We start from the raw sequence: 19,846 nt of genomic DNA on the forward strand, positions 1-19,846 counted from the left end.
TCTGGTACTGCCTTCTCCCATCCAGACTCAAAAGCACTGTATATGTTCAAAGAACTTGCCTCTCTCCCTGTCCTTTGAAGGAAGGAAATATTTGTTTTTGATTGCTCTGGTAGCTCTGCAGATAGATGCCATGTCCAATGCACCTACATTCAGCTTTGATAACAGGCCTTATGACAGTGGATATTCCCTCTTAGCCTGGACAATCTTCTTGTTCTTCCCAAGGACAATTTGCACTTTTCTCAGCCAGATGTCTGTAGGACTAGATGAGCCCAAGGTCTAAGTTACTGTGGTGGGGAAGAAGATTCTGGCCCAAGCAGAGACCTTATCTAGCAACTCAGCTCCTTTGTTCCTTCCCTTTTCTAGCCCAAGCACTGCTGAACAGAGCACACATCAGAATTCCTCCTTCTCCACAATAAGGACATCCATGTCACTGAGGCCCAGTTACCTTCATGATCCCATTCCAGTTGTCGCCCGTGGACACCTGGAAAAGTGTGAGGAAGGCCATCCCGAAGTTCTCAAAGGTGGCGTGGCGGCTCATACCCTCGCAGGGGTTCTCGTCATTGCATACTGAAAGGAAGGGGATCGCAGCTATCAGCAGAGGACACACTGCCAGCCCCGAGATCAACAGCAGGAAGTAGGGAAGGGGACGTCAGGCTTCTCACAGCCTGGAGACCTCAGGTAACGGCCTCAGCACCCTGCCCAACACTTGGCTGTTGCCCAGTAGTACAGAAAAATCCCTGATGGCCCAGCCCCGGGATATCAGGCAGTGTAACTCAGTTGCTCAGGGGGATCCTCCCAACAGGTCATTGCGCTGCCTTTCTTCTTGGTCAATATTCCATGGCAGCCTTCCCTGAGTTTTTCCTGTAATCTTGAAGGCAATATCAAGGTAGGCAGTGAAGAAAAAGCAAAAGTTCAAGAATTAAAGAGAAACCAGACATTGCTTTTATTTTGTTAGGCTGTTAGGACAATAACAATTTAGAAGAAAATTCCTTTTACATCAGTTACGCATAAGGGAGAATAAAGGCCACAAAGTAATTCAGTCCCTTTATTGAATGACTACTGATTTTGAGAAACCTCAGCTTCCCAGCAGGCCTGTAGCTCACACTGGAGCATGGTCTGCTTGAGACTTACCCAGTTTTCCAAAGAGCTCCACTCCTAGAGCAGCATAGATGAAAAAGAGGAGCATGAAAAGCAGTCCGAGGTTTCCCACCTGAAAGCAAATGGCATGGTCAGCCCACCCCAAAGCCTATTTCATCTGTACAGGCAAGTGTTTCTATCTTTCAAAGCTTGACGAGAGCAACAGCAAATTCCCAGTGTAAAAATGCAAGCAAACAATTGCTCAACACTTGGGAAATCACCAGTGATGACACCAGTTGCAAATGGACTTGAAGGATACTTTTTTCCCAGTTGCCTCCACTCCAGCACAAGCTCTGTCCAGGGCTGACTGAAGGGTGCAGTTTCTGGGCCAGGTGAAAACAAGCACATGGGAGCAGGGGCCCAGAAGGTAAAGCCAGTTTGGCTGGGTGAAGGACCAGCTAAGGATTACAGCATAGAGACGTGACCTGTAGTGCTACATACCCCACCAAACCGTCCAAGTCCCTTGAAGTTATACTCATGTGAAGAGTGCAATAGCAGTGCTCTAAAAAGACAGGGACACAGGTACACCAGCTTGTGCCATGAATCAGGCAGAGCATGGTGGGGCAAAGCAGCAGCCGCGTGTGGAGGTTACAGCAGGGCTTGTGGAGGGAGTAGGCAAGCAGGAAGGAACAAGGGTAAAGAGGTCCTCTTGAAATGTGTGGAGAGGAGCAGGAGAAGAGAGAAGAGAAGCCTATGAAGGAGCCAAGAAGGGAAGCAGAACTTCCTTTGCATCTCATTAATAATAGGTCAAAGGCTGATTTCTGGGCCTCCAGCAGCTGCTTTTTGGAACCCCCCCCGCCAATGCAAGGATTGCTACTTTGTGGTGCACAAGGCAGCAGTGCCACCAGCAACATGGACACTGCCCCCAAGTCCTTACTCTCCCAAATCACTGCTTGCTTCTGGATCTCCTGCCTCCCAGCATGTGGGGCAGCCGAGTTATATGTGAGGAGCAGGAGGGGGTTTTGGGAGAGGTAGGCTGAACAGTAACAGAAAATGCCAGTAACAGCTGGTGGAACAGGAGAAGGCAGGAGAAATTTTAGGACCTAACAGGCATATGGGTGTTTTTGAAAAACTGAACCGTGTCCGGTCTGAATGCATGTGGCCACTGGGCCTTTGTTAGCATCAGCCACTCCAGAAATCTAATTTAGTCATTGCAACTGCTGTGCCATCCAAAATCAGGGGAGAAGCGAATGATTCAGCCCACCCACTCCCCTGGGCTGCCAGATCCTGGCTCCCTACATACCCAGTGGAAGGAATTATTTCTAATTACTAAATTGGACACCATGTAAATGCTCTGAACACACACCTCTGGGTCTGTGACTACAGGGTATTAAGAAAAAGAAGTTAATAAAACTTAGCTAAGGGCTAAATTTCCAAACGGGTCTTTAAAATTAAAGCTCTATTCACTATTAAGAATTGTTGCAGTATAACAAAGACAGGAAGGGAATTGAAACAGGTCAACTGGAGATGCCATATATGCCATTAGCAAGCCAAAATCCCTGATGTGAGTCTGTGCTCTAGGAACATAAAGAGAAAGGTCAAGAGAAGGACAAAGCACAAGGGAAAGGACAGCTTATTTTAAACTGCCTCTTTCGGCAAAGCCGATAAATCTTGGAGAATAATATTACAGATAATTCAATTGTCCCCTGAAGACTCAGTGTATAAAATATGGAGTCTAAATTCAATCTTTTAACAGTGAAACTGGGGAAATTTTAGCCCTGTTTGAAGTGCAGATTTTTATACAACTTTAACTATGGAGTGATTTTTGATCCCTCTGTTATGTAACTTTATTAAATAAAGCCAACCTGCTACAGGAGGAAGCAAAAGCCAATCAATAGGAACTGGCTTGATCATAAGTTTTGGTGCTGCAAGGATTAACCACTACTTGGTATTACCTTCCAGGGAATACCTAGAGGCCAGACCTTTAGACATCTGCTTGTGAAGATTTTGTGGCAGATATTGACCTCCAAAAGACCTGACCTATCATCTTGGTTAGCAAAGGAGCTGTAGGTGAATGTGAGAGAGAAAACCAGAATTTATAAAGTATGGAAGAATATACTTGTAGTTTGTGGCTAGGACCAGACAGCAGGGCTCAGAAGTTTGAACTGTGGTCCCAGCTGTACCTTTTGCTATCCTAAGCAAAAACACTTCACTGTCTGATGACCCGGTTTCTCCATCTACATGACAGGGATATGAACATTTCCTCCTCTCCTATTTATTCTTTATATTTTGGGGGTAGAAGTTGAGTGTCACCATTCAAGTGCATTACACTGCAGAGTCCTCTTACTGAGGGCTTCTAGATACTACTTCAGCCAGCTCTTAATACCTGTGCGCTGCATTTATCTGGGTTGCAGAACAAACACACCACAGACATGCAGATGCTGGATCTGGAGACCTGCTCTATTCCAGATACTTGCCTGAGCAAAACAGCTGTGTGGCTCCTGGAATGGAAAAGAGCAAGGTGCAAAGAAGCTGAGCTGAGCCAGCTTGGGGCCACAGAGCCAGAACTAATAAACGTTACTGTCCCAAAGCTGCCTGCCGTTAAGAACACCCTTAATCTCCTGTTCTTTTCCTTTCTATCTCAACCCCCAACTATTCTGGATGACAATATTATTATATATCCTATATATGAATTATATTATTATTAGACAAAAATACTAATTAGTATTGTATAATGAAAAGCATGAGAGATCAGACAGAGCACAGGATCCAGAAAAGAACACACTGTTTCCCCCTCGCTTTTGTGCCATGAGATTCCACTAATTCAAATAGGCATTTATGTCACCAACATCAGAAGTAAACTCCTTGGGTAACTACTTACACTGTTTTCAGATTGATTCTCAGCTCTGCATCACTCACTGAGACTGCACATTAGCTGAGAAATCAACTGACAAATGCCCATATATTTTGATATCATGCAAGATAGCTGCCTGCTCAGGGCCTGCCAGGAGAATGGTCTGACATATGATCAGTAGAGCCACATGGTGCCATTACTCCTTGCTTAACAATTCTCTCTGGAGAATCCAAAAGGAAGGGGACCAGTCTCCCTTGCTGCTCATCCATCACAGAGGATCCTCACAGTGGGCTTGAAGCCTGTGTAAAGCACCGTGTCAGCATCTCATTCGGCAACAGCTGCGGCTCACAGCTCATGAAATCCTTCTGTCTAGCTGTCTTGCAGTAGACACTTAACTGCCGGCTGCGTGAGCCACAACAGAGCGCGTCACTGCTTCTCATATATGAGAGGCTTAGAAACACAAAGGGATCCAGGAGGAGAAAGAAAGAAAAGAAAGTAGAAAGGGGGCAGCACTGGCTAAGAAAAGGAGTGACAGGAGTGCAAATGAAAGAGGATGGGAAAAGGGGACAAATATGCAAATAAAAGGAGGTGAAAAGGGGACACGTGGGGAAGGGTGAGAGGGGCAGAGACACAAAGACCTCCTTTCCTCCTGAAATGGCTGCCAGTCACCCTCCCCTTCTTATGGAGAGGAGATGGGGAGCTTTGGACTAGCCGCAAGTGGTAGACACTAGCTAGACATGATGGGAAGAAATCTGCCCTTATCCAGGAATCAAGCCTTATTTCATTCACCCACTGGAGAAGAGAGACATGAGATGTGCTGTACCCCCATGACTGACATGATAACCTATTCAACACCTATATGAGGAGGGCTGTACCCCCATGACCGACATGAAAATTTGGACATCACTTTCAGGCAGTTGCCTGCACAATGCAGTAAAGGCCACCTCTGAGGCTCCACAAGAATCAACCCTTTAGAAAAAGGGTGCATGGCAGGGCAGTTGGACTAGATAACCTTTAAAGGACCCTTCCAACCCAAACTATTCTATGATAAAAGGAGAGTCTTTGGGGAAGCTGGTCTGTTTTACCTGTGGCAGGGCTTGAACAACTGTATCCAGCAGTGCTCGCATCCCTGTGGCCATCTTCAGTAGCTTCAGAACTGCCACAACAAGCACAAGAGAAGTGTCACTTAGACTGAGCTCAGAAGGTCCATCCTTTGTGTGATTTACTAATGGCAGTATCACAAGACAGATGTCCTGTCTTCCCTTGCATTAGAAAAACTCTACTGGCCCCCTTTCCTCTTTGACCACTTCTTTTGACTGTACAACCCCAGTGGTTCCTTCTCCTCTAGTGCTTCTTACTAAACACCCTGTTTCTGCCACCCGTGACTATCGGGCTTCTTCTGCTTCACCCAGACAGTTTGGACAAGAACCCTTTTTATCCCAGCATTGTGTATCAATTCTCCCTCTGCTCTGGTTTTTCATTCCATCAGTTTCTCTTCCTCCAGCCACCATCTGTTAAGGCAGCTTAGCACATCTTGGCCATCACCAGGAAGATTCAGTCCCCTCCCTGTGCAAAATTTAACCCGCTTGGTGGCCACTTCTCCAAACACCACTGCCACACTTGCCCTATAAAAGAATAAGAGGGAAAGTTCAGCTCTCACATGATCTGCTCACCCTCCTGGTCCTTCACCTCCTGTTAAAACCACTGCATCTAAATGCCTGGCTTAAGGAAGTCAGAAAACCTTAGTCTCTAGGCTGTCCTCTGTCACATCCTCTGCCTTCCTCGCAGAGCTAGGGACAGGGGGAGTCACTGCTGAAAGAGTCATGGCACCAAGTCCCACTCCATGGACACCTACACCCCTGCCTCTGGCCAATGTCTCTCTCACCCCGGGCAATGCGCAGCACCCTCATGATCCGGATGATAGTGGGGTTAATTGGGAGAGCAGCATTGATCTCAATCTCTTCCAATGTGATGCCCATGACAGACAGCAGCACAATGGCCAGATCTAGCTGGTTCCACCTTAAGAAGAAAAATTGAAGAGAATAAAGGAAGATGGAATTTCTCCATGTCCCTAAAAAAGAAAGTGATATGTCTCCACTTTAACCTAAATATTTATGTATGAATTCAAGGTCCTGCTCTGAGTCAGCCTACATGGGCTTTTGCAGACAGTTTCACTTTGCACACACCCTGAGCAGCCAGAGGCAACCCAGCCTGATCTGAAAGCATAGAGCTGTGTTACTATGGTGCTACCCTTTGACTAATGGGCTCAGCTTTTTACGGCCTTACTACCTGGAATCACCTTCATTATATACATTCTGCTTCAGCATGCTCCCAGTTTGCCTCAAGGGCAGGGAAAAAATGGCGCTCTAACCCCTCCTTCTTAGCTTTCTAGCCTAACCAGCAGATCCCAACCAAAAGGCAGTTTTTGGACAACTCTTACTATTGCCTAGGCATTGCAGCTCATGCAGGCTGAGGCTAAGTCCATGCTCTGCAGAACTGGGAGGCAGTCAGGGAACTCTGCTACCACTCCAGATAGGGATCCATCCTCAAAACCTCCACCCCAAACCCAGTTGTCCCACAGTCACAGTTGACATAACCCTCTGCTCACCTGTCTTTGAAAAATCTCCGCAGACCAAATGCCACCAGCTTGAGGACTGCCTCCAACACAAAGACAGTGGTGAACAGGTAGTTGCAATACTTGAGGGCGGTCTCCAGGGACTGCCAGCAGAAAGAGAGGGTAAAGAATTGAGGCAAAAGCAACATCAAGCACATAACCTGTGGGGAGACTTTCCTGAGTGCCAACAATTCACTAGGAGGTGGAGAAGCTCCCCCATGCCTCCTACCTACTTGAAGGTGAAGGCTGCCTACTAAGGGCAACCACCAGCTGGCCCCTCTGTCCCATGTTGCTCCCAGGATCGGTAATTGCTCCTTTCTTTTGCACTGCTCAGCATAACAGGGAGGAGGAGACTGTTGCAAGGAGAATCCACCGAGTACCATCAGCCTCCTCTTCTGCCAGTAGCTGATGCCACCTGGACACCACCATGTTAATGGCACTGGCATAGCTATCAGCCAGCAATGAGGCATGAAGATTACTCCAGTTGTGGATACATGTCACTTCCTATGGGACCAAAACCCTCTGTGCCTTAGTCTGGAGCAGGCATATGTCATATCTCTTAGCTGTTGGGCTTCTGATTCTTTTATGTGCTGACCCTTCTCCACCACCAAGGACCAGTGTGCACAGCGCGTGGCATTTGGTGGTACTTCATACTGGAAGGGTTCAACGTGCTTTGGCAAGATTCTTTAGCAGAGCCTGACAGCAGGCTGGCATGGCTGGACCTGCAGGAAGGAGCTGAGGAGTGAGGAAGAGGAGTGACTTGTTCAGGAACAAAGGACTGATGTGAGGATGACACTAGATAAAGGTTGAGAGTTCCTGCATAGTAAAACTGGCACCATCAAAGGCAAGATAAAAGCTGGGCAGTTGGGGAAGACAGGCAGGCAACAGAGGAGCCTGGCAGTGGATTGGAATGAGGACGGACAGATTCAGTTCCTGATCAAAGCCGGAGCCACCTTGGACAGCATCTCCTCAGACACCACAGCTGCCACCTAAACCAAGGGTCTCCTGAAGAGAAAACTGAAATGCCACCGGGCAGATGTCATGATGAATGCTTTGTCTACGTATGGAGGCAGAAAGTTGCCTTGATATATCCAGCATACAATTTTACCATCAAAGGCATCTAGAGCTTTGCCAGGAACACTGAGAAGTATGTGGTCTTCCCCAACCAAAGAAAAAATTTATTCGGCCTTCAAAGCCCTCTACTGGGAATCACCCCCTGTAGCTGAGAGAGGCTCTGCTCAGTGCTTTGTCCCTGCAGCTTCTCTTATGGAAAAAAGGCAGCTCAGCAAAGATATCCCATCCCATGACACACAACTAGCCACTTTAGTCCTCTCAGCTCAGGCCATATGGCAGGGGAATTGGACTGACATTTGGAAATCTGATGCAAAGCCTGAAGCTCCCAGGACACTGCTGCTTCCACCACTCCTCCTGTTAGGATCCAGGGGAACATACAGAGCAGACCAAGCAGCTAAATTTGTGTGACCCACATATCCATTTAATAATGTAAAGCACAGAGACTTGATTGCACCATGCTTTCTAGTGGTCCAACTCTTGCTTAGATGCCTTCTCTTTCATGATTTTAATGGATAACAAGTAGGGGCTACCTTTCTGGATACATACAAAATTCTTCATGTAATTTTGCCTCCTACATTAACTCTTGCAACACTGTAACAGTATTTTTTAGAGACACTCAGTGTCCTACCTATGCTGGTGGGCAGTAGTCATCAGAGAGCTGTAGCAAAATAACATAATGACTAGAGGCAGGGCTTATCTCCATGATCTCACTCACCACAGGTTGGTTGTAGTGCTCCAAGGACATAGTGACCACGTTGAGGCAGATGATGAAAGTGATGAAGATGTCCAGATAGTGGCTGGTGCAGACCGAATGAATAAGGAGGCGTATGGGGCAGTAGGTAGCATAATACGGCAAACGCTGCGCCTCTTCAGTGGAAAGAGGGAGATGGGCAGAGTTAGGAAGAAATTGGAAGAGAGAGAGAAATGGGTAAGAAACACTGAGGAGAGAGCAAGCATAAGAGTGGTGATAGGTGTTGAAAGAAAAGGGAATGAAAGTGGGAGAAAGAATACGAAAGGATAGGTAAAAGACGGGATATAGGAAGGAGGAAAAGAATGCAAAACAGGAGGAAAGAAGTGGGGAAAAAATAAGTAGAAAAAAAGACAAGGAAAGGAATGCTAGAAAGAAAATCTGTTAGTCTGTGTTTGTGGGAATGGTGCTAAATCAGCATTTCATGCCTCGACAAATTACGATCACAAATGATAAAAGGGAGCAGATGGTTCCAGGAGAGGCCCCGGGGTGTCACAGGAGAGAGGGGAAAAACTAGAGCAGAGGAAGGGAAAGCATGGCCACAGACTGGAAATGGAAGAAAACCATCAGTCTGGGGTAGTAGGGATGATCTCTAGGGGAAAGTCTGCTTTTGGAATTTTTGTCTAAAGGCAATACAGAAAAGGACAGAAACACCAGGAAGAGGGCTTGCTTCACCACAGAGGGGCTGGGACCCCAAGGAGCGACACTACAACATTGATGGAAAGAGACACGAACAAAACACAGGGATCTTCCTCTCTTTCTTCCCTTCCCTTCCCTCTTCTTTAAATTTGGATTTAAACACAAAGGGTCATCTGTCCAGGTCTTCCCCCAAACACCAGCTGGGTTGCCAGAAGCCTAGGTGGGTCTATCCCAAGCCCAGGAGGTGTACGGATGGTATGCATGCCCTGTGCAGGCCAGCACGTGCACAGGAGTATTTTTGGTACACATTATCTCCCAAGGGGAAGGGTGCTAAAACCCCAGTGGCTTCTCCAGAGTCCCAGCAGACCTTGTCAGCCACCCCTCTTCCCCAGGTCGCCCCGGTGAGGTGCATAGCGACACGGCAGTGGCGTGGGGAGGAAGGCTGAGAGCGCAGCCACAAGCGATGCATTTTGGAGACTGGTCCGTTGGGAAAGAAAAAGAAGAGGAGAAGGTTTTTCTCAGAAAACCTTGGCCTACGAACCGACCAAACACTTAGGCTGTGCCTTACTCCTTCGCTTCTTCTCCAAGCGGCGCAGGCGCTTCTCCTCCCGCCGGCGCGCCTCCTCGGCCTCCTGGTGCTGCCGACACTTGTGGAAGTTCTCTACCACCACCCCAACAAACATGTTGAGCACAAAGAAGCTGACAATGAGGAGGAAGGAGATAAAGTAGAGGAGCATCCAGGGGTTGTTGTTGGTCACCGGCTGGAGGAGGAGAGAGAACAGAGGTGGTCAATTGGTTGGATGTGTGGTGGTATGGAAATTATGGGGGTGGAACCTGCCATGGTAATTGGCTGCTGGGGAGGGGGGTGTGTGTATGAAAATCAGGGGACTGAGCTGGGAAGAGCTGGGGCTAGAGGCAAGGCAGTCAGCCAGAAGGCTGACTGGATTTTGGCATCAGCTGGCGATTGGTGGAGTGAATGGGAGTCAAGGGCAAGGCTAAAGGCCCGCCTACACAGATTCACCCACAATTCAGGCACAACCCCAGCTGCAGGTCAAATACAACACCAGTATGTGGTAAATGAGTGGTCCAGGCACCAGGAACACCTTTGGCTCAAGAAAAGTAGGCACCACACCCACACACCACCAAAATGGCAACGAGACTGGAATAGAAATGTCATTCAGGCTCAGAGAGGAAGGAGGCCCTGACCTTGACTGGGCCTCACAGAAAGCCTACAAAGCCAATGGTGACATACCTTGTGCAGAGGTTCAGAGTTAAATGGAGCATCATCCCTGAGGTTTAAGCCTGTGGTACTGCATCCCATGGCAGGTGCCTACACAGGACACTATCAAGGTCATTGCCTTAGCAGTAGAGGAGTAGGGATGCAGTGGGCAGCAGCCCAACAGTCCCTGATTACAGGGTATTAAAATAACCATCTGTGGGCCAGGAGGGAGCCAGCATGCCATGAAAGGTACATGGCATCGTTGCTCTGGCATTACAAATAGATAAAGACCTGCTGTGAGATCCAAACTGAGTAGAGGGTGAGAATTACTACAGACACCCACTGCACAGCCACAGCTGTACCTCCCAGCATGGACCAGGAATGACCCTGGCCCCTTGCAAATAGGTGAGCAAAGGATTCAGAAGGGCCCTGGAAGGGACTTTTGGTTTGAGGGAGGTGTCTGTAGTAGGATGTTAAAGCATGCTTCTGCCTTACTAGCCCAAGGAAAGTGAAAAAGGTCCTTGCACAAGGAAGTCTTCATACCTGCTGATCAACAGCCACAGCATCTAGTCCATTATACATAATATTGACCCAGCCATCCTTGGAAGCCAGAACAAAGAGGGACATCAGAGCCTGCAACATACAAAGCAAAGCAGATATGGAGCAGGTGCATCTGGCAGGCTGGGAAAAAAAACCCCATGGTTTACGCTCTAACACACACAATATTGAAATACTCTTCCTGCCTGTGTCTCTGCACACATCAAAACCTGCTCCTTCCCCTGTGGAGGAGAGGGAGGGAGGAACAGGAAGCCATGTTCAGCCAGACCCACCAGAGGAGAGAGGTTGTGAAGAACATCTGCTTCACAGCAGGAGGAAAAAGAAAAATCAAGCTCTCTGCTGCCACCACTTTTCTTTTCCCTGCAACCTGTAAGCACCATCCTAATATCAACCCACTAGTGACACAGCTTCTTCATGGATACACACGCCAAATAACCCCCCCTCCTGGCCCAGGGATCAGGCTCTCCAGGCACTGCATCTGAGCCCTTGAGGAGGGGTACGTATAGGAGGAGACAAACCCTGTGCTGGGTTCCCATCAGAGACGGGCTGTGGGCACACTCACCTGTCCCAGGTTGTCAAAGTTATACTTGTGGTGCACCCATTTGTAGTTGGCAGCCACGCAGTCAGACCGGTTGGTGATGTTCCTGATGTCAACTCCCAAGCAGTGGTAGAATTTGCCCTTGAAGAGCTGCAGGAGGAGACTGACCCCATCAGACCCTTTCCCCACAGCGTTCCCCATGTTCCCTGGGATGTGCAGAAGCTCCTGAGATAGTGCATGGACTGCAAGGTTACAAGCCATGTGGAGCATGACAGGTAGGGAGGACCACTAACACAAGGTAGAACAGAGGCTCAAACACTGCTAAGGAACCAGGGTCACACTTGTAAACTTGGCTTTTCAGCCTTCTCCATTGCTCCAGGCTAGCAGTAACTGTAAGTCCTTACCATCTGACGGCCTTTAGGGCAACCTATCTGGGTGCAGTTAGAGCCACTGGCCCAAAAGAAAAAAAAAAACAAAAAAAACTTCTGTTCAATCCCCAAGAGTCATCTCCCCTCCCTCATTCGCAGTTACTGAGAGAGCTGAAGGGGAAAGAAGATCTCATCTAAGGGTAAAGAACCGGAAAAAAACATCTCAGATTTTTTTTTTCCCCACAAAGCTGCACTGCACTGCTGTGGCTCTTCTGCCCAGGGCTCATTTTCCCATATGGAAGGCACTGGATTGTGCATTTGTACAGATGCATCAGAGTAGACTAAGTATAGCTCATTCCCTGAGATGGAAGTAACACCCACGCCCTTGCTCCTCTGCAACTCAACAGCCAAAAATAAAGAGGATTAAATAAAAAAATAAAAGAAGGTTGTGGGTGGATTTAGGCCTCAGTGAGGGGGAGAAACAGAGCTGACTGGAAGCAGGGTTCGTGCAAGCAAGTGAAGAGCTGCATGCCCTTGTGGTGTGACATGGATGTGCCCAGCGAGCCCTGTGCTATGCCAGCCCTGGGCTCTCCCTATAAAGTTGACCCAAGCCCTGATCCAGCTCCTTCCAGGTGTGAGCTTTAATTCCTGTCTCATACATCCAGCAACACCTGCACTCACTGCACACCTGACTGTCCTTGCCAAAGGCTGTGGGGACGTTACGTTGGGAGCCAGCTCATGGAAGAGGGGAGGTGCAGAAAATTTCCTGGCTTGCCTGTCCCTCCTGCTCTGCTTGGTTCCCTGGGCCTGTTGTAGCACCTGGGGGTACTGGTGCCCATGGTAGGGAGGAGAGGTGTGGGGGCATGTGGGCTGTTTGATGGGCAGTAACAACCTACCTGCACACCCAGGATACCAAAGATGATGAAGAAAGCGCAGCAGATGAGAACGATGTTTCCTATGGGCTTGAGGGAAGAAATGAGTGTCTCCACCACCAGCTTCAGGCCAGGGGCTCGGCTGATGACTCTGGAAGGGAAGGAAGGGGAGGGGTGACAGAAGGACAGGGCAGGGATGTTTGGCCTAAGCTAAACATTTTCAGCAGCAGTGGACCCCTGCTGTCCGTGTGCAGTGACCCACAAGTGGGGATCACTCTCCTGTGACTAAAAAGCCTCTTCTGTCCCATGGGTTGGTTGTCTGATGAGATACCTCCAGGGCCAAAGCCATAAGGCTACGGGGAACCTTCCTGTGGTTTATGGCTTGTCAAAGACCACACTTTGCCTGGCACAGTGGGATCTGACTCTGGGACCCTTCCCGGGGAGGCCTGGTGGGAAGAGGGGGCCGAGCAGGGCTCGGTGGGGCTCTGACCGGAGCGGACGTAAGGTGCGCAACAGCCGGAGGACTCGCAGCACCCCCAGGATTTTGGCACCGCCAGCAGAGGCCACCGAGACCACAATGTCAATGAGAGACACAAAGACCAAGAAGCCATCCAAGATGTTCCAGCTGCTGCGGAGATAAGCCTGATCCCCAAAATACAGGCCTAGAGAGACCACCTGCAAGAGAGGGGAGAGGAGAGGGGGTTAAATGGCTCCTCTCCATGTTGCCTGCTAAAGGGCAGCTGTAGGGAGAGGGGGAGGATGGGGAACAGTTATCAACTCCACATGGCACTGCAGTGTCATCTCATCATCTTTTCCTTTCACCTGGAAGGCGACAAAGGAAAATGTCTTTGTGGAAAGTGGTGGCACATAACTCAAGAAATAACAGGGCTGTGGTGTCTTCTCACCTTTCCTCTGCCTCCCTGAGCAACAGGACACTGTAGGGGACATGCAGAAAACCTTTCCCCGCCATACCACAGACATGGGGCAAGTCTCCCAGTCCAGAGATCAGCTGGGAGGTAAAATTGGGCACCAAAACTCATACTTTGGCTCCTAAGATGGTGGTTTGATTCTCAGCAGTTCTCAGCACCAGCAGGCGCTACAGACATTGCTAGCTTTGGGGAGAGCTGAACACCCTGGCAATCAAGGCCATAATTTAGGTATGAATTTTAGGGAGTTTAAGTTCAGGCTGGGGCTCTCTTTAACCAGTTTTGGGACTCTCTCCCAATCACAAGAGGGGAATAGCAAGATTTCCCTATTGTCATAAATAGCTTAGACACCTATTAAATAATTATCTCAACAAAGAGCATGTTATTCATATTGTTGTTACTTCCCCCATTCTTGCTCCAGGAGGAAGGGTACAGACATTGTTACAAAATCTGTACTGGAGGCCAGCTATTCCTCCCAGATACTAAGACCCCTTTGGATTTAAAGCCTAGAATAAACATACCCTCCACGACTGACAAGAGGGAACTCAACCCCAGGCAGTATCTGCCTTTACCAAGGTAGGGAGAAGGACTGGCACACTGGAAAGAGGGAGAGATTTTAGAAGGTTGCTGAACAAACATGAACCATCTTGTTCCTGACACTGGGAAAAAGCTCTGAGCTGTTCATCACCACAGTAACTTACCTTCAGTGTCATCTCAGCTACAAAAATTGCTGTGAAAATGTAGTTGGACACCGTGAGAAAGATTCTCTCCTAGGAAGAAAAAAAAAAGGGAAAACAAACAGAAAAAGACCTTAAGTCTATCTTGACTTCTCCTTGATCTGAAAGATGGGGGAAATAAGAGAGGTGCCTTTGGCAAAGGCCATTGCTGTGCAGCTTTCGGCTCACAGACCTTGGCTCAACCCTGTGCCACAGCTGGGACAGGATCCTACGCAACTCCACAAGAGCACAGTGGATGGGATTTGCAATTCATCCTGCAAATCTGGTTTCAAGGCGCTCTTTGCTCTGTTCTGCTGGTGGTGCTCAGTCCTGACCTGCTGTGCTGACCTGGGACTCCTTCCCGAAGGTCTGTGGAGCACCAACCTCTAGACTGTGTGTAAGTGCAGTAGAGTCTGGCTGTCAGCTAAGGCAGACATGCAGAAAAAGCCATTTCACTTGCCAGCTTGACCTATCTCCAAGACAGCTCAAAAGTAGCATACATGAATGATGACATGCCATTCCTACAGAATGGAAGTTACTTCTATATTTTAGCTCCCACTGTCTGTCCCTTTGCCAGTCACCTCTTAACTGCAGGTGCCTGGGGGACTCTCTTACTCTCCAAAAGGGAGTGAACTAGGATTACTGTATTATAAAGTGGGTTGCCCTATTATAAGACCCTGCAGGGGAAGCACACACTATGTGAATTACTAATACTTGAGCATTTGAATTGAGGAGTGGGAGCTGGTGTTTAATGCTGAAGTTCTTCCAGAGGTCATACCAGTGCCTGGAACATTTACAAACCTCTGTCAGAGGCTGTGCTAAAAAGCAGGTGGGAGGAAATGGTGCTCACCGTGCTTCTGTGTTCAATTTGTGGTCTCTCCAGGGCAATGGTGATGCAGTTCAGGAAGATGAAGGCCAGCACAACATAGTCAAAGAGCTTGTGAGCAATGATGGTTTGGCAGAGAAGGCGAAACCTGCAAAAGAGTTCCAGTAGGCACCTGTGTCTTGGACAGAGCGAGGTTAGGAGCTATGAGGACAAAGAATTGAGAGGGCTGGCCAAAACTGAACTCCAGTGTAGCAGCTTTCCGATCACTGATACTGATGTCCCTTGCCATGGCATTATTCCAGGTTACACAGGGAGCAGAGCAAGGGCAGAGCAATAAGCTGAACCTTCATCCACTGCCCCAGTGCCAGAGTGGTTTTCTGACCACTAAAGCTCTGTGCTCATCTCTCACCCTGTAGAGGAGAGGCTGAGTTTCAATACCACCCCAGAGCAAAGAGGCCACATGCTGAAAGCTGAGGAGAGGCACACACGTTGGCTGTCATGGGGACCACACTTCTGTCCCCTCTGAAAGACACTGTGTCCATTAGTATAGGTGTCACACAGAGCAAAGGGCTTACTCTCATGACCTGTAACAGTACCCGCTTCTTTTCAAGTAGTGATGCACATGGACGAGAATACTGTTGGCTGGGGTACATGGACATTTTCTCCTTGTGGGAAGACCCCTTTAGCAGTAAGAATTTATCCCAAATTTCTTTTTTTTCAGGCAAGAAGAATTTTAACTTTGCCCTAAAAGATGTGATATGACTGCTGATAAGTTGGTACTGGGACTGAAAAAGAAATTAAGAGACTGTTCTGGTACCAGGGGAGGAAATATCAGTATTATGTAGTTGTTAATAATACATTCCTTCTCCTTTTTGGGTTAATGTTAGTATCCTCTGCCTTGTTTGCTATAAATATTTATGATTACACAAAAGAAAAATGGGATGCTCCAAAGGGAGGGAAGAACCACAATAGCTATTTAGGATTCTCATCTTTTCTTTCTTCTCCAGAATCAAGGAAGAGAAGTGGTGTTTGGCTGTAGAAGGGGAGATGGAGGAGACAAACACATTCCCAGCTGGTAAATTTAAAGTTGCAACCTAACATGCAGCTCAGGGTATGTGGCCAGCACAGCAGCGGAACCTGCCCCATCTCCCCAACCCTCTCATGACAAAAACTGCACAAACCTGTTTTGTGGAGAGAAGAGATAAATAGACCAGTCTTCCCGTAACTCACACCAGTCTGGCTTATAGACTTCCATCATCTTCCGGATGCGAAAGCACAGACTCTGGAAGGATACAGCAGAAGCAAGTGCCACTGGTTACCTTTCCACTTGCCCTTCCTTTCACATCTGACCCCAAAACACCACTATCTGCAGTTCCCCAGGTGCAGTACCTACCTTTCTTTAAATCCCTGAATGAGGAAATGGACTCAAAGAGCAACAAGCCACTGAAACGGAGGTAGGAGCTGCTTTGCCAGGGCCTGTTTACCCCTTGGTATTTGGGTTTACCTCCCCAGATCATTACAAATAAAACAGCAGGTGCCCTTTCTAGAGCAGGATGTTGTCTGTGATGCCTTCTCAGAGCTGCTGGAGTGGCTCTGTTACATAAGGACAGTGTTTCCTTGCTACCTCAGCTAAATGAGAGGCCAGGACAGAAAGGCCTTCTGTTGGCACTTGGGCTTGGAGGTGATTTAATGTCATACAGTATATATGCCTGTTCAAATTTCTACTGACCCTCCCTCCATTTTTTCCCCCCTTTGATCTGCTCACAGACTGTGGTCTCCCAGGCTGGCACCACAAAACTCACTTGTGCCTGTGCTGCCTGCTCTGATCTGCTGAGGTTCCCCATGAAAAGCTCTTGCTGCTCACACAGCCTGACCTTTCCTAGACCGTAGAAATCACTGGCTGCACTGATCTGAAATAACAGCCCCCAAATGACCATGAAAACACCTCACATCTGCTTTCCTCCCACCATCCACCTGTACGGCTGCCTTGCAGGCAGCCTGACAATGTGTTTTGAGCTTGTCTGGACCTTGAAGGTCCGATGTGCGTTCAATGTTGTCCTCCAGCTGTACTTAAAGCACCGTTGCAAGCTCTCCCATACACACAGCAGGGAGACTGAAACTTGAGGATGGATTTAAGGTTTCCCACAGCACCAGGTTCCCTCCACTAAGTACTCACATAATCTATTTCTTCATCATCCTCTCCTCGTTCCTTGCGGTTGTTCATCTTTGGGAAGATCTCCTTGGCAATACTGGGCATTTTGCCATTGCAGTCTTGATGCTCGCTGGCCCCAGACATTGCTCCCAGCTTATGGGTCACTCTGTGGCTGGACGGGACTGAGGCCAACTCCAGCAGGTCACAGGAGCCTTTGTTGTCCAGAGAGAGTGTCCGGCGGTGATGAAACACCCTTCCCATCCCGTCTGGCTCCCCATCTGCTGCCCTGTGCCTTTCCCCAGACAGGAGCGATTCGTGCTCGGCAGAGGGAGGTTTGTGCTTCAGGCTGTGTCCCCGGGCCAGGCTGTTCCAGCTGGAGCGACGGCTCCCCCAGGCTCCACTGCGGCTCCAGGCACCATAGTGGGAACTGCGGGAGCTGGACTGTAAGAGAATGGGATGGGACTCAGAGACTCCAGGCACAAGGAGGGAGCATGCAGTCCTATTTTGGATCACAGGCTTCTCCCTGGGCCCCTAAGCCAGGGGGTTGCCATTTTTCAGCTGTTGAGGAAGTTGCATGGTGGGAATTTAGCAGCAAACTTTGTAAATCTGACAATAAATTGATAACGAGTTAGCAACGATGTTGGCCGTGATTACTTTATAGCACCATTTGTGTGCAAAGCACTTACAGGGAAAGTAAATAATAAAGCCAAAGGCCAGGTGCCTGATGTTGTTACTTATACCAGCACAGAGCAAGAATAAAGCTCTCAAAAAATATGATTGGCAGCTTTTTACGCTGCCCTGGGGTAAAGGATAACAAAAAGTACAGGGTGATGGATAATGCGACACACCACCTTTGAGTACAGTCTTAGTAAAAGGAAGCAAAGAGAGAAACAGGCTTGTTGGTTACAGTCTAGTTCAACCACATCAGCAGTTTATGTAGTACATGGCTGCCAGCTCTCCCTGTTTAGAAATAACAGGGGCATGAACCCTTGGAGCACTGATGCACCACCACCCCTGAAAGCTGTGTGTGTCAGTGGGTAGAAAGCCCAGAAGCTGATGTTACAAGGTGGACAGGTCTGAGATGCATTGGTTGGACAGCCAGCAGTGCTTGGGGAAGTGCTAAGGGGCAGCAGGACCTGCTATGGGGAGCTCCAAGTCAAGGTTTCTCTCTTCATTTTTACAAAAGCTTCCAGAAAATCCATCTGTTATGGGACTTGGCAGTTCTGGCATCACCCAGATATTCCTATGCTCTTAACTCACTCAGGGCATCATTTTGTGTTCTGTGTTCTAGGAAAACAAGGAAAGGGCAAGACGAAAAAATATTTGACTCTGTCTCCTTGGTGTTTCCCATCTCCCACCAGAAGAATATAAAAGAGCGGAATCCCACTCTTAATGGAATATAGATCAATAACCTGGAAACAGATGTCAATAATCTGGAAATTTAGATAAATAATGTGAATTGACCTGGCTTCCTAAAGACAGGCAATGTGCTTGTGTTAGAAGCCTACAGCAGCAGTGCAATCCTCCACAGCAATCCCCAGAAGATGGCAGAAAGGCAAAAGAGTGTTGGACTTCAAAAAAAGGGTTTGACACACATTTCTACTCACTCACTTACCAAGGACCGCTGGTCATAGGTCATTCTCCCCAGGGACATCACACTGCTCTTCCGGGAGCCAACAGCAACACGGATCTGATCAGGCTGCAGGGAGTTTCGTGAAGAGCTGGTGACTGCCCCAGCAGCCACTGGTGGGTTGGATGAGGGCAAGGATTGGTCCAAGTGTCCATTAGGTGTCACAGGAATTGCACAGAGCTTGGGATCTGGGTGGAAAGATGCAGAAAGAAGAAAAAGAAAAGAAGAAGGTGGGTTTCTCACTATCCAGTGACTGTTTCAATGTCTAAGCTGTTTAGCATGTTAGCAGCAGCTAACAGAATATTAGCTGTCTAGCATCAATCACCATTGATTCCTTCTGATTTAGGGTGTTGTGGCAAAAGCAGTGCAAGCTGGGGAGACTTTGAAGTATTCTCCTCAGTCTTCAAAACTGACAGCAGCTCTACTTGGAGCCAGACAGACGAGCAGAGTGTTGGTCAGGCAGAATCAGGCTGACAGGCAGAGCAAGACGCCGAACCCTGGCAGCAAGGGGAGGAGAGTGCGCTTCTGCATGCCAAGAACACAAACCTGCATCATCAGGTCTGAACAAAATACCACTGACTGTCAGACTGGCTATTTAAAGCAGTTGGGCTGAGACACTGAGGAAGAGACTAAGATGTGGGGAGACCCACAGCCATCCATGTGTTGGGGTGACCTTTAAATTCCTGCAATCATACCCTTCCTGCCGGTCTATCCTACTATACTGGGCCTCTTCAGACAACTGATCATTGACCTTGAAGATCCAGAACACCTTTGAGGCGTACGTTGTATGCTGTAGATAACCATCAGCATTTGTCAAGATAGATGGAGAGGATGGGGTACTGGATTTTAATTCCTGAATGGACTAGAAAAATCATTTTTGTTTGACCTACTGCATAATAAAGGTCACATATCCTTGCCTGCATGCAGTGTCACAGCTGTGAGTGCACCAACAGGCTCCATAACCTCTTCCCCATCTGCCCTCCTAAGGGGTTGGCTGCCTACATTCAAGGTAAGTTCTGATTTGGTGCAGCCATG

General features: G+C 48.3%; 1 protein-coding gene across 2 annotated transcripts in view; it reads right to left on the reverse strand.

Moving 5' to 3' along the window:
* CACNA1I (calcium voltage-gated channel subunit alpha1 I) overlaps positions 1 to 19,846 on the reverse strand; it is a 90,048-nt gene that overhangs the window by 12,710 nt on the left and 57,492 nt on the right. For both annotated transcript variants that reach the window (XM_064453976.1, XM_064453966.1), the window contains exons 14-29: positions 18,797 to 18,999; positions 17,206 to 17,622; positions 16,211 to 16,311; positions 15,054 to 15,177; positions 14,189 to 14,257; positions 13,052 to 13,236; positions 12,586 to 12,712; positions 11,346 to 11,471; positions 10,769 to 10,858; positions 9,575 to 9,767; positions 8,335 to 8,486; positions 6,540 to 6,649; positions 5,817 to 5,950; positions 5,017 to 5,087; positions 1,132 to 1,210; positions 446 to 567 (exon numbers count right to left, since the gene is read on the reverse strand). In XM_064453976.1, coding sequence (XP_064310046.1) covers positions 446 to 567; positions 1,132 to 1,210; positions 5,017 to 5,087; positions 5,817 to 5,950; positions 6,540 to 6,649; positions 8,335 to 8,486; positions 9,575 to 9,767; positions 10,769 to 10,858; positions 11,346 to 11,471; positions 12,586 to 12,712; positions 13,052 to 13,236; positions 14,189 to 14,257; positions 15,054 to 15,177; positions 16,211 to 16,311; positions 17,206 to 17,622; positions 18,797 to 18,999 — 2,303 coding nt within the window. The remainder of the gene's footprint in view (positions 1 to 445; positions 568 to 1,131; positions 1,211 to 5,016; positions 5,088 to 5,816; positions 5,951 to 6,539; positions 6,650 to 8,334; positions 8,487 to 9,574; positions 9,768 to 10,768; positions 10,859 to 11,345; positions 11,472 to 12,585; positions 12,713 to 13,051; positions 13,237 to 14,188; positions 14,258 to 15,053; positions 15,178 to 16,210; positions 16,312 to 17,205; positions 17,623 to 18,796; positions 19,000 to 19,846) is intronic.

Source organism: Phalacrocorax carbo, chromosome 1, assembly GCF_963921805.1.
Source record: "Phalacrocorax carbo chromosome 1, bPhaCar2.1, whole genome shotgun sequence".
Classification (NCBI taxonomy): domain Eukaryota; kingdom Metazoa; phylum Chordata; class Aves; order Suliformes; family Phalacrocoracidae; genus Phalacrocorax; species Phalacrocorax carbo.